Genomic DNA, 13,422 nt, shown 5'->3' with positions numbered 1-13,422 from the left:
GGCTGTGTTGCAGGTGGATGTAGGAAAGCAATGAGTTTCTTTAGTTGAACTTCCGCCTAGGCTCCATGTTAATTAGCTTCTCTAAATTGTCTTTGGGTGTGAGTGTGCATGTTGTGTGTGTCTGTGTTGCCCTGCAATGGAATGGTGACCTGGACAGGGTGTGCCCCACCTTTGGCACAGACTGCTGGAGATAGGCACCAGCCCCAACACAACCCTGACAGATGAAGCGGGAGAAGATGGATGGATCCTATACAAGAAAATCCCTGCTTTATCTTTATGAAAATTATCCTGTTTTTCTTCATTTTAAGAGCTTAAAATACAAATAAACTGTAGGTCGTATGAAAATGCAATGCAGTCCCTATGGCAAATATTTCATTATTAATAAAAGTTAATGTAATATTTGTGCTATAAACAACTTTCACTTAGCCAGACTCAGGCCAAAATGGTTTCAAAGGTTCCAGACCCTCCTTGTAGGGCTTAGTCTGCCTATTAAATCATACAAAGGCTTGCCATACTTTCGCGCGTTGGAGCGTTGCTTAGCAACGTGACGTAGCTGTCCCTCACAGACCACAGAGCTCTCCCTCCGTCCTCCATCTACAATGATCTGCCTGTTTCTGTCCATTTTTGCCCACGTCTTCCAGTCAGGTTGGTTTTGGATGCTTGTTAGTAGCTGAGCGACATTTAATCGAACCTTTGATCCGAGTTTTTCCAGCTGATTTAGTTCATTTTCCAGGAGATGCCGGGGTTAGCTGAAGGCAGCAGACTTTCATTGGGTAACAGTGCTGTCATGCAGCTCTGCTAACTTTAACCCTGCAGTGGTTTAGACTTTAAAACGGGACTAAACCAACCCAAGCTCATCACTAACTGGTGTGTCCAACTCAGCTGCTGATCCAACAGCATGCGGCGTGGCTCCTCTTTGTCAGAAAAGTTGATTCATCGTCCTATTATTAGCTCAGGGGCTCGCGCGCTGCTTATTGGGGAGATTTGTGCTCGCGCGCAGACTGTGGGATCTGATAGGCTGCTGCAGAAAGAGTCGCAGCAATGAGGCCGACAAAAAGGTCACAGCAGGATCTGCAGGAGTTGGACGATCTGGTGCGAAAACAGGCAAAGATTGATGAAACCGGTGAGAGGTTCTTTATGTGGGGTTTAGAGAGAAGAGATTGAGGAGCTTCTGCTGCAGTGCTTCGTTTTTAATACATTAACCAATGCAGAATATCCTACAGAGTTGCTTTTACGCATGAAAAATACCAGATTTTACGTAGATTGCGGGAATTTAATAAGATGCATGCAGTTTAATTAAAATTTGTAAATGTCAGCATTTTTATGGCTCTCCACTAGGGGGCGATGTTGATCAATGGGCGACCAAACCAAGGCTGGGAAGTTTTTAGGAGTAAACTACCATAAAATCTTTAATTTCAAAGAGGTTTGTGTGTCACATCCACACTAAGTAGAAGAATATTGTGAAGCAGAAGGATATTCCTGCTCATTTTCCCCTTTTTATTATTTTATCCTCATGAAACCAACATCCTTAGGCAGAATTAATCAGAATATGTGAAGTAATTTCAGATTTTCCTTAGTATAATGGCTTTTTGGAAAAAAAATGTTAAGTGAGGAGGTTTTCATTTAAAGAAAATAGCATTAGAACAAGGTGACACAACCAGAGGTGTCAAGTAACGATGTACAAATACTTCGTTAGTGTACTTAAGTACACTTTTTAGGTATCTATACTTTACTCCATTACTTATTTTTCTTCCTACTTCTGATTTCTACTCGTTACATTTTCACACAAGTATCTGTACTTTCTATTCCTTACATTTTTAAAACAAAGAAAAAGATGTTGAGATCTCTGAAAGGTCGGACACAGGCGAGAGCGTATCAGGAGATGGAGACCAACTAGACCTCCCTCATCCTTGACCCTATTTCAAAGAATTTTTTTGAAATAGTCTAAAAATTGAGCTTTCAATTCATATAGTGGCATCTGGATGTTTTTTTTTTTAAAGGTTACTTTATACTTTTATACTTTAAGTAGTTTTTGGAGCACATACTTTTTCACTTTTACTTGAGTAAAGAGGTCAAGTTGATCATTGATTACTAAACTGCACTATCTCTGTGTGTACTTTTGACGCCACTGGACACAATGAAACTGCTGAGACCTGACCATCCCCTTAATAAAGCATGGCAGTGAGCGCAGCATTGTGTGGGATCCTTATTTATCAGCAGGAACGGGAAACATGTCAGAGAATGGAAGGCAGGAGGTTCTATTCTGTTAGGTTATGTCTTTAAGAAGTATGCAATTGAAGGGATGTTTTCCCTTTGTTTGCAAAAGCAAGTGCATGCTACACTCTGAATGAAACAGTTCCTTTTGGTTTGAAGTTGCATTCCACTGCATTCTTTTTGCTATTTCAGGCTGGACAGGGGTGAACGAGCGCACCTTCATCGCAGTGAAGCCTGACGGTGTGCAGCGGAAACTGGTTGGAGAAATAGTGCGTCGTTTTGAGAAGAGAGGCTTCAAACTTGTGGCACTTAAACTTGTAAAGGTATTTCCTTGTGCTTCAAATATGCGGTAATGGTTAACCCATGGGAAGATAACAGACCCAATCGGCTAAGTTATTTATCTTGATTAAATGTGTCCACCAGGCATCTGAGGAACTTCTCAGCGAACACTACTGGGAGCTGAGGAAAAAGCCTTTCTACAGCAGACTGATAAGCTACATGAGCTCTGGACCAGTTGTTGCAATGGTGAATTTCCCCAGCTTACAGATTTCTCAGCATCCCTTTGATGTGTTCAAGCATGCATCTCTGTTCTCCCTTGACACATTCCTGTTTGTTTATTTTCCTGTAGGTGTGGCAGGGTTTAGATGTTGTGAAGACGGCTCGCAAGATGCTGGGAGAGACCAACCCTGCAGAGTCACTGCCAGGAACCATTCGCGGAGATTTCTGCGTGGAAGTGGGCAAGTAAGTCGATCCATCAGCTCAGCCTGTTAGTTAGAGATCAGATCTGTGTTTTATATCCGCAGACATTTATAGTGAGTCGCAATCAGAAGTGCAGAATTCTCTCTCGTAGTGCAAAACCCTCAGCCTGGCATTTAATCTCATATGTAAAAAAACAACAACATCTTATCAGTGTTAAGAAATTACACCCACAAGCTCAAATATATACATGCAGTTGTATATTTTGGTGTGTTTTAAGACAGTAGCAAGATAATGCCAGGTTGATGCTGGGGAATAGTTTTGCACCTGCTGCTCTGGCCCCTTGCACATCATTTATGGAATAAAGATGGATAACAACCCCTTAGGAGGACACATTATCTTTCCTATTTCTAATTACTCTCACAAGTATGGCCCAGAAAAATGTGGCCAAAAAGGTTCAAGGTTAATACTTCCCAGAATGCCTAAAAACTGAGGATAATCAGAGTAGCGCATCTGACTCTTTATGGGCTGTTTTTAAGGAACGTGATCCACGGCAGCGACTCGGTGGAGAGCGCCCAGAGAGAGATTTCTCTATGGTTCCGTCAAGGTGAGCTCCACCGTTGGGAGAGCAGCTCCAAGAACTGGATCTACTAACCGTTTCCAGAGAAACTATTAACCTGAACTGGTGTTACAATGTTGTCTTTTTTTTTTTTTAGCTTTAGCCTTTTGTAGCTTCGTAGCATAGAAAGGTCATCTCTGCCTTGCTGCTTCATCTCTTTGGTTTACATTTTTTGTTCAAAGTAAGGTGAGAATCTTTGCAGAAATGTTAGGAGCAGTAATGGGTGTTTTTCATTTCAAACTATAAGATTTACTTAATGCAAAGAGAAAATGTGAAATCAGGAAGATAATGGGTTTAAAAGTGACTCATTACATGTTTTTTTAAAATCATAATGAGTTGCTGTTAACCATTTAAAAATGCAAAGGCAAAATTACTTGATGTATATGGTGAAAATTACACTAAATCAAGGAGATTATTGATGTTTAAAAATTGCTATTTTCTTTCATTGAATGCTTTCCAGTAAGTTAAAGTCCTCTATGGATGTAAAATAATAATGTGGAAATACTTGAATGTAAAGTTTTCAGCTTTTGAACAGCATTAAACTCTTTACTATTGTTGCTTTTCTATTTTTATACCAGGCTCACTGAATGCAATAAATATAGCACATTTGTGTAATAAACTCATAAAAAACTGTCTAAAGATGAAGCTCTTGTAGTTTTTTTTTTTTTTTTTTTTGCTCAGTACTTTTTGTATAAACATAAAAAATAAAAAAACTAAGAACACAATGGAGATGTTTTCTTTCGGCACACGAATATGTTTTAATATTTAAAGCACAGATGGAGATTGATGCATGAGTTTCCATACTGAACAGAGAGGATGGGCTTCGGTGCTTCTGAACATTTACAATTATCCCTGTACATAAAATAACAACATGCCACTGTTTACCTGCTTCACACCAAAGCATCTGATCAACAGCCAGTCAGAGAGATTATTTAAGAACCAAAGGATTAGGACATTAAACTGGGCCAATCTGAGTGGATGTGGACACACTCTGTTCTTTAGTTTGCACCACATATCTCCAGCATCTTCCTAAATAAGCTTGTATGCAGCACAGTTCCTTGAAGAAAACCATCACCAACCTGTTCATTGGCATGCATCCCTGTTTCCCCCCCCTTTATTCTGATACTCCTTAATAAAGGCCTATAAACATGACCAGCTCAGTCAACAGTTCTTATATTTAATATGTCTTTAAAATAAATGCTGCCGTCTTGTGATAACAAATAAAACTCCTGCATATCACCCTGTACACACCAAAGCCATAGTGAAACACGGTGGTGGCAGCATCATGTTGTGAGGGGCCTTCTAAAAAAACAAAACAATACTACGCATTTATATTGAAACCTCTAAATCAATTCACTTTATCACTTGAAATTTAGATAAACTACATTTCTGGTTGTAATATGACAAGATGCGGGTAAGTTCCAGTAGAGTGATCAGCTTTTTAAGGCTGTGTGTTTATTTAGTCCGGATCGAGATCGACTTCACAGCATTTCAGGGGGAAAAAAAAAGAAAAATTCCCCAACTTGTTACCAAATCAATTTTCCTTCAACTTTTGTCAATGCATTTGCAAGCTGATGCTATCACTTCGCTGTATCTGCCGATCTTTATTGTTTTCTGTTTTGGACAGAAGTTTCCTTTGATAACAAACTTGAGCGGCTCTGCAGTCAAGGTTGCATATAGGAGGAGATAAGGTGAGCTTACAGGGTGAGTATTGGATGGTTACAGAGGAGGGAGGTAGTTACAAGGCTTATGATGATGGTTATAATATCCTGTGTGGGACAGACACAGGATGGCAGGCAGATAACTAGGTCAAAGGAGGTACTTACAAGGCATTAAAGTTAAAAGGTGATGGCACGAGGGGAGGGGTTTAATAGTTACAAGGAAAGAAGCGCAGCTTAGAGGATTTATTTGTTTCGGAGCCAGACGGGAACTTTTACATGACCGGGGAATAATTACAAGGTTTAAGTGGCTGTAAGCTTCTGGGGTGGGGGGTGGTTTATTCAAAGAGATGTTTGGGTATAATGTTAGAGCAGGTTTCGGCGTCACTCCGGCACATAGGACACCTGCCAGACGATGATGTGGCTTCGCTCAGCTTTGCTCAAAGCAGGTTTCATCTGCGAAGCCCCACCGCTGCTGTCACCTTCCTCCGTCTCCTCATCCTCTCCATCCCCTGCAGGAGGAAAAATAAAAACACGGAGCATGAGAAATTAATTTATACTTATCTAAACTTCATTGGGATTATTCATTCTGGCTTTTATACGATGCCTATGTGGATATAAGTGACTAACAAGATAAATGAAATAAAAGCACAAACTAAGGGGTCAGAACCACTGATCTCTGTTTATTCACTTGATGGTTAATAGGCTTTTGGTAGTATAAGGTGCTGTGAAGTCACCAGCCGCCATATTGGTACTCCCCTAGTTAGACCATTCGCAATGTAAACAATAAGTGCGCTACGGCATCGAACAACAATGATTTCCTCATTTTCATGGAGCCTTAAGACATTTAAAATAAAGATAAAATAATCACTTTGACACACACTTGCTGTTTCATAGCATCAGTAGATTACTGTAATTTCTGGTAAAAAAAAAATTAGGCACTTCACATAACATATTATACAAATCCATCATAACAAAATTAGTGCGTTAATGGAGCATAATAATACTGAAGGTTGGATATTAAGAATATTAAACACATACGCACACACTATCTGATTACGTGCCAAAAATGGCTAAATTGATGATTTACATGTAATATACATGTATTGATTACGTTGTTATGGTAATTAAATTACATTGCAGGCATTTTAATGGCTCGACTCCTTGAAAGTTGGGAGTACCAAGTGCTGCAGGTGACTTCAGTTTTTTCGGTCTATCAGGAATCCAGTGAACAAATAGAGATCAGTGGTCAGAACAGACACGATCACAGCAGAGGAGTAAAATACAGATGTTTGTAGGGAGTAATGGGATGGGAGTCACTGCTCACCTATGCGGAAGTCGATGTATCCCTCTCCTCCGCTCAGTACCAACACGTTTTGAACACTCTGCGTTTCCGTCTCTGTGGGCGCTGTGGAGCTCTGACCTTCAGACGGACTGTCCAGAACACTGCCATTTAGGGTGGCTAAAACATTACCTGTCAAAAAAAAAAAAAACACAAGTTGGATATTTCAATCCTGCATATGAAAGAACTGAGTTTTCTTGATCTCCAGCACCATTTAAATGTGGAGTTCCCCAAGGCTCAAATCTGGACCCTGGTTTGTTTGCAATATCTGTGCAACTTTTAAAGCTTCAAATGCTTTTCCTTTCTTTATTCTGTTTATCAATATAAAAGTTAATTATTTTAAGCTTGAATCTGCTTTTGTAAATTATATTGAAAAAGGAAAAGAAAGCAAAACGGTTTCTTTTCCTTTCCTCACTTTCAAATCTATCAAATCTTTCTTTGAAATCTAAACAAAACTACCTAAAATACAGGTCTTCTCTCTTAATAAAGGCTTTAAATGGTATTACTGGTGACCTTGTTAAACCCAGCACCACCTTCATATGGAGGACCTCAAGGCTACAGTCTGGGCCCTGTTTTGTTTTCATTATGTTTTGAATATAGGTAGTGTGGTGTGTTATCTCGCCGTGCTGCTAAATCTGCTATAATGCTACAGTCATCAGATTTTGGCAAGCTAAATAACCAAACAGAATTCTGGGGTTTTATTTGATTTCAATATCTTTCACCCTTAAAAACAAAAAACATAGCTTGTGGCAAAACAAACAGCTTTTCACTGTATTGCAACTTCTGCTTCTAAATGATACAATATTTTAATTTATCACAACAACATCCTGAAAAAGACAAAGCTACTGATTTTTCACCATTAGATAAACATATTAGGTAAACAAAAAGCTGTGATCTATAGTTACCCGGTACGGAAACGAAGAACTTGACAGCATCGCGGTGTCCATGGAAACACAGCTGCGCTTGCGCCATGGAGCAGTAGGGGATGAAGCTGCCGGTGCTCTTCTCAGAGCCATCATCTCCGTACACATGGATCACACCACCGGATGACGTAGGAGACACCTTATTGGCTGACGGAGTGAAAACGTATTGATGAGAAGGAAAAGACGAGAAAATCATACATGCAGAGCAAACATTTTATATTCCCCCCAAAAATAAATTAATCAAAGACTTTGCATGCAGCAAATACATTACACAGACACAATATTTATGAAAAAAATTATAAACTGTCATGCAAAGCATGTTACCGATGAAAATATTGAAAGTAAAATCACAAAAAAAGTAGATAAACCTAAGAGAAAGCGTTGCAGAGGTCTGCAGGGAACATGAAGGTTTGACTGGGTGAGAACAGTTAGATCACAATAGCAGGAGGGAAGGAGCACTCCCACTTACCCCTCAGACCCAGGAGCTGTCCTCGGTGAAGGACCACCGCTTTGGGAGGTGGAGCAAGAGGGGAAGGGAGAAGGGGACAGTAACAGAAAAAGTTATGGCTCAGACTGGGAGAAGAAGGTAAAACCACCAGAGAGAGAGAGAAGGTGAAAGAAGGTGCTTGGATAGAAGGGGAGAAGATCAGATGGAGAGCATAAAAAGCTCTAATAGAAGACAAGAGTCTGTGTGGTTTTCAAGGAAATCTCCAAAAGAAATGGGAGCTTTAAGATTTAGGGTTTCCGTTAAACTGTTCACCTTTTTTTATTTTCTGTTTTAAGTCGTATTAAAGTCACCACTGATCATTCATAGTAACTGGTTGGTAAAGCTAATAAAAAAGAAAAATAATCCTCACAATCTGTGATCATAGTTTCCTCTGTGGTTTTACGTTTTGTGGTGAGTTTCCTCTTGTATGGAGGCACTTACTCTCTGTCAGTGGGATGGAGATGATCACACCGTTTCCAGTCCCCACCCAGAGGCGATTTCCTCCGATCAGCAGGGCTGTGATCCGCACAAAGGAGAAACCAAGCTTCCCCGTACCTGCAACCCACAACCAGAGACAGGACTCTGAACCTCAACATCAAATAGCTCTTCTAACGATACCTTCATGAGCAAAACCTCCATAAACCTGTTGTTTTTTTTTGGGTCCGTTAAAACTCACCCAACATTTTGCTGACATATGGCTCGATGTCCACATCCTGGAGGTGCTGGTGCGTGTGCGCATGGTACAGCCGCAAGGTGGAATCCAGCCGGATCGAAACCCACACGCCGTCACCGATCCAGGCCAGCTGCCGTACCTGGCTCTCCCTCCGGGGGTGGGCGTCGAAGGACTTCTACAGAGTGGCGGTGGAGAATTAGTGGCGAACAAAATCAATAAAGTGGGCTGAAAATATTGAACAGAGGGACGTCATGCCGCTCACCTCAATCTGCATGCTTTTGGGCTGAATGACGTGAATCTTGTTCTTGTAGCCGCACCACACCTTATCGTGGACGACTGCCATGCAGCGGATGGAGTGATGAGGCCGGCCGAGGTCCATCAGGTGGTAGTTGGATAAATCCCACTGGCCATCTGGGGAAGAAAAGCAGAGGGATCCTACCAGAACAGAGGAAAAGGCCTAGCAGCGGTCACACCAACATGAAACAGTAACTCAGATACCTTCGGATCTGTGGAATATGGCCAAGGTCCCATCGGCGAGGGCGACCAGCACGCGACCTTTTACGTGCCTGAAAGCAGACATCAGGGCCGAACATTAAATAGAAGCCATGCAGCTGCGATAAAATGGACGTGCAGGGATGTTTGTCTTACACCAGACTGAGAACAGAGTCCTTGAGTTTGATGGAGTGGAGACATTTCTTCCAATTTCCCACAGCTGAGTGGACATAAAGCCTGGGAGGAAAACAAGGAAGTTACTTCTGGTTTCTAAACCTAATCTATTTATGGCATTTTTTTTATTTTTACTAAGTTATGATATTTCATAAAACAAATAAAACTTGATTATTAAGTCGTTACCAGCCATTCTGGGCCCCGAGCCACATGGTGGGGGCCACGCTGGTGTAGTTTTTGGTTTCCTCCCCTCCATCCTCAGCCTCTGCTGGCTGAGAGGATTCCTCTTTGGACTGACCCGAGCTCCTGAGTGGACAGACACCATTCAAAGCCTTAACCAGCGTGGTGCTGCTGATCTGTCTGTTTAGGGCCAGGTTTGACCTCCTACCTGTCATCTGTTGGACGGGGCTGCGGGTCGGTGAAGACGTGCTCCGTGAAGGGCCCCGGGCGTCCCGATGCGATGCCCGTGTGGTTGGCGCTGGACTCAGAGACCTCGGTGGCCTCTGTGGCTTCCTCGGCAGACTGGGCGGGGTGAATCTTCCCATTCATGGGGGGAGCAGTGGGGGCTACAGGACAGCACCAAAGAAATGAAATGATTTAGATGGATGTTCGTATCTAAGGACGGCCTCATCAAAGTCCGCACTGATGAGCCCACCTTGCCCTTTGTCTACTATGGGTGTGTCGGTACGTGAGCAACAGTTGCTACGGGCAACACTGCAGTTTGTGGCACAGCCGACCAACGTGATGCCAGCCAACATGCCTTCCATCCCATCCATGTCCTCTCCACTGCCTCCGTCACCCGGATCCAACACGATTTCTCCTGCTGGGTAATCACTCTCGCTTGCAGCTGGATAAAAATAAACAATCAATACGAGCAGCAAGAAAAGGATCCCAACAAGAGCAAATATTTTGGCCGTAAACGGCCTTTTTCATCTGACCTGGCACGCTAGAGATGCAGAGGACGTGAGCGTTGCAGACGTTGAACTGGTCGACCAGAGAGCCAGGCTGGTTGGCGTCGATGATAACTACCTTGCTGGCAGAGTGGGTGCTGGTGAGGATCCACACTCGACTGTTCATGCTGTCTGTCTCCTGAAGTTCTTTAGACTAAAAGAGAGGTGAATAAACCAGAAACAAAGGCTAACTTAGTGCTCAATAAGATTCCAATCTATTGTTAAGATTAAAAAATAAATATGATCTCTGATATTAAAGGTAAATTTCCTTCCTTAACCAGAGCAGACCCTGAGCCGCTGGTGGAAATCTCTGATCAGCCTCCAGCGACATGTTTAAACCACTTATCTCTATTTATTTACTGGATTGCTGATTGCCCAAAAAAAGTGAAGCCACCGGCCGCCATATTGGTACTCCCCACTCTCACCGGAACGTGCAGTAAAAATGCCTACGTGTGTAGAATCTGACTGCAAAAACAAGCAGTTTTCCAGCTGTGGGAAGACGTTTCACAGGTAATTTCATAGTCAGTGGATGAACTAACCAAGATAATCCATATATACGCTGATGTATCCTATAGTATAGTATGTAGCGTAACATTAGTCTGGCTTTTTCAGACTGACTCGAAGATATTGTCTTAGTAAGCCATCAACATTGTGTCTAATGTTAGAAAAAAGAAAGTGGAGTAAATAGAAAGTATTTCACTGTGAAATGTCAATGTAATAATTCTTTAAGCAGTTAACGCTGTTGTTTTTGTAGTATTTGTTGTAGTTCTCATTTTTAAAAAGTCGTGTGCTGAAATATATTGCATGTTATATTGACGGTAAATAAAAGCACCTCAAACATTTTTAAAGGCTAATGCACAGACCCAGCATAAATGTATATGGCATCATTCATGTATAATTTGTAAATAGGAAAATACTGTAGCATTAGCAGACATATACTTGTATTTCAGTCTTGATGTAAGATCTTGAACTCATATGTAATTACTATAGCAATGTAACAAATAAATGTATATTACATGTACATCATCAATTTAGCACTTTTGGCACACCTGTATTATTATGCTCCATTAACACATTAGTTTTGTTGTGATGGATTTGTATAATATGATATATTACATGATTTAGAGATCTCATTGACGTCATAAAAACTATGCAATGTGATGTGCCTATTTCTTTATTATAAGTTAAAGTAATCTACTTATGCTATGGAACACCAAGTGTGCGTCAAAATGATGAATTTATCTTTATTTTAAAAGTCTTAAATCCATCTGAAAAAGACAACATCATCGTTGTTCAATGCTGTAGCGCACATATTGTTTAAATTGCGATCAGTCTAACTAGGGAGTACCGGTACCTATATGGCGACCGGTGGCTTCACTTTAACTTCTTACTACCAACAGGCGATCAGCAATCCAGTGAACAAATAGAGATCAGTGGTTGAAACTAGAGATGTTGGTCACCTTTCTCTTCTCAGGGGATGTGTTCTTCTTGTCCTCCTCAGTCTGCAGAGGGTCACTGCTGCCTGACAGTGCTTTGAGAGGCACCGCCTCCTGGCTGCTGACTCTCCATCCTGTCAGGTCCACTCCTGCTGCACACCACAGCTACAAGCACAGACGACAAGGAGCACAACCAACAGCTCGGGTAAACATTTCAGGACATAATCAGGTATAAACAGACATAATGAGGTAAAATAGTTGAGTAAATAAGCACTTTTGACACATCTGGAGGCTTCTCACCTTCCTGTTGGGGTCTTTCTCCACCAGAGGGCGACAGTAAACCGGGACAGGAACATTCTTCATGCGGTTTTCATCCTTCTCATTGGTCTGCAGGGAAAAATGATGAGCAGTCAGGAGAAAAGCAGAAAAATTAAATTAAATATGGTCCAATTTGTTCAAAGCATCTTGAATTTCTCTGAACACCAATAAAAATATATATACATGAAAAACAAAATCCATGTTTATCTGATAATGCAGGCTAACCATGACCAGTTTGACTCTGGAATTAAAGCAACGTTTATTGCTGTTACTTTCTTAAAGAATAACAGATCTATCCATAATATGTTACAAAGCATTACAGTCTGAACTATGTGTGAAAACAAAAACTATTTCTAAATTTTCTGATGAGACAATTTAAGTCCACTGGGTTTTATTTTTTCTTAGGATTAGTGTAAGTAAGGGAAGGTTAAAGAATCCAAAATAACCATTGGATCACAGGGTATTAGTACAGTCTAATTACTATAAAACATATAGAAGAAGTTTATTACAGAAAATAAGATAAAGCATAGATGCTAAGAACTGTTGAGTAGGGCAGGTTGAGACAGACAGAGGAGGTTATAATAAGGCAGCAAAGGGTAAGAATGTCTGCAGGGTTCATCATAGCATAAGTTCCTGTTTTAGCCATCCACATCATGCCTACAAATAAAATAAAAAAATGTTGCTTTATTAAATTTCATGCATTTCCTGAACTAAACTTGACCACAATTTCTACATTTGGAATTTATTTTTTCAGGTAATCATTAAAAATGTATTTTCTATCAGCTTCTGCAGGGGTTAGAGATTCAGGTGGAAGGTTAACAGGAAGGGGAAGCCATGAAGGCGCATGCTGGCTCTCTGTCGGTCTCACTTGCCTGTTGTCTTTTCAGCGGGCTGTCCTTAACGCCGTCCGTCTGACCACCAGTCTGTGGGAGACCAGAGTTAGAGCCACCTGCCTACCAACACGCCGCGCCGTCGGCCTCTCCGGCCAACCTCGGTTGGTCAGCAGTACTTTAAGGTGCACTTGAAGCACACTGTATAAAAACACCTTTTCTATGTCTGACATTAAATCAGATTAAATGTTTCCGTTTTAGGTCAGTTTGACTTTAGGAAAATCCTTTTTTATCTTGCCAGACTAATGAGATTTACAAATTTCTTCAGTATTTACATACATTTTCGTTGTTTTTGGCAGATTTATCTTTAAATTTGTGGGATACAGTATTCTGGTTCCTTTAACAAGCATCTCACCATAATTTGGTCCATTTCTCCTGGCAGAACTGAATGCCACTTCTCTTAATCCATCGTGTTAGTAATTGGACGCCATGCTTAGTGTCAGTGTCCATTGAATAGCCCCTCAGCTCAAGCTTAAACTCCATGGATGTTGTGTTACTGTTTCCACAGAATGTTCTTACTTCATTGTGTCATACTTAAATTTTTCTCCTG

General features: G+C 41.1%; 2 protein-coding genes across 3 annotated transcripts in view; one reads left to right on the top strand and one right to left on the bottom strand.

Annotated features, from left to right (window-relative positions):
* Nucleotides 1-541: 541 nt before the first annotated feature.
* Nucleotides 542-3,598, top strand: nme3 (NME/NM23 nucleoside diphosphate kinase 3). Of its 2 annotated transcripts, none has more exons than XM_015399992.1 (5): nt 542-645; nt 2,407-2,537; nt 2,638-2,739; nt 2,843-2,955; nt 3,450-3,598. In XM_015399992.1, exons 1-5 carry the CDS (start codon nt 600-602, stop codon nt 3,562-3,564), a joined length of 507 nt encoding a protein of 168 aa, XP_015255478.1. In that variant the 5' UTR covers nt 542-599; the 3' UTR covers nt 3,565-3,598. The 2 variants fall into 2 exon arrangements, with proteins under 2 accessions (XP_015255478.1, XP_015255477.1); XM_015399991.1 differs by lacking the exon at nt 542-645 and adding an exon at nt 672-1,123.
* A 1,838-nt stretch (nt 3,599-5,436) lies between these two features.
* Nucleotides 5,437-13,422, bottom strand: part of mapk8ip3 (mitogen-activated protein kinase 8 interacting protein 3) — a 34,532-nt gene continuing 26,546 nt past the window's right edge. Inside the window, exons 18-32 of the mRNA XM_015399987.1 lie at nt 11,965-12,051; nt 11,689-11,829; nt 10,217-10,382; nt 9,934-10,125; nt 9,667-9,844; nt 9,465-9,584; nt 9,261-9,341; nt 9,111-9,178; nt 8,875-9,023; nt 8,616-8,787; nt 8,381-8,494; nt 7,922-7,960; nt 7,435-7,599; nt 6,515-6,661; nt 5,437-5,699 (exon numbers count right to left, since the gene is read on the bottom strand). Of these exons, the coding sequence (XP_015255473.1) occupies nt 5,572-5,699; nt 6,515-6,661; nt 7,435-7,599; nt 7,922-7,960; nt 8,381-8,494; nt 8,616-8,787; nt 8,875-9,023; nt 9,111-9,178; nt 9,261-9,341; nt 9,465-9,584; nt 9,667-9,844; nt 9,934-10,125; nt 10,217-10,382; nt 11,689-11,829; nt 11,965-12,051 (1,947 nt within the window). The 3' untranslated portion in view covers nt 5,437-5,571. The remainder of the gene's footprint in view (nt 5,700-6,514; nt 6,662-7,434; nt 7,600-7,921; nt 7,961-8,380; nt 8,495-8,615; nt 8,788-8,874; nt 9,024-9,110; nt 9,179-9,260; nt 9,342-9,464; nt 9,585-9,666; nt 9,845-9,933; nt 10,126-10,216; nt 10,383-11,688; nt 11,830-11,964; nt 12,052-13,422) is intronic.

The sequence above is a fragment of the Cyprinodon variegatus genome, unplaced genomic scaffold (assembly GCF_000732505.1).
Source record: "Cyprinodon variegatus isolate N-32 unplaced genomic scaffold, C_variegatus-1.0 Scaffold1064, whole genome shotgun sequence".
NCBI lineage: Eukaryota > Metazoa > Chordata > Actinopteri > Cyprinodontiformes > Cyprinodontidae > Cyprinodon > Cyprinodon variegatus.
Note: the sequence above shows the minus strand (reverse complement) of the source record. Positions and strands in the feature narration are given on the sequence as shown.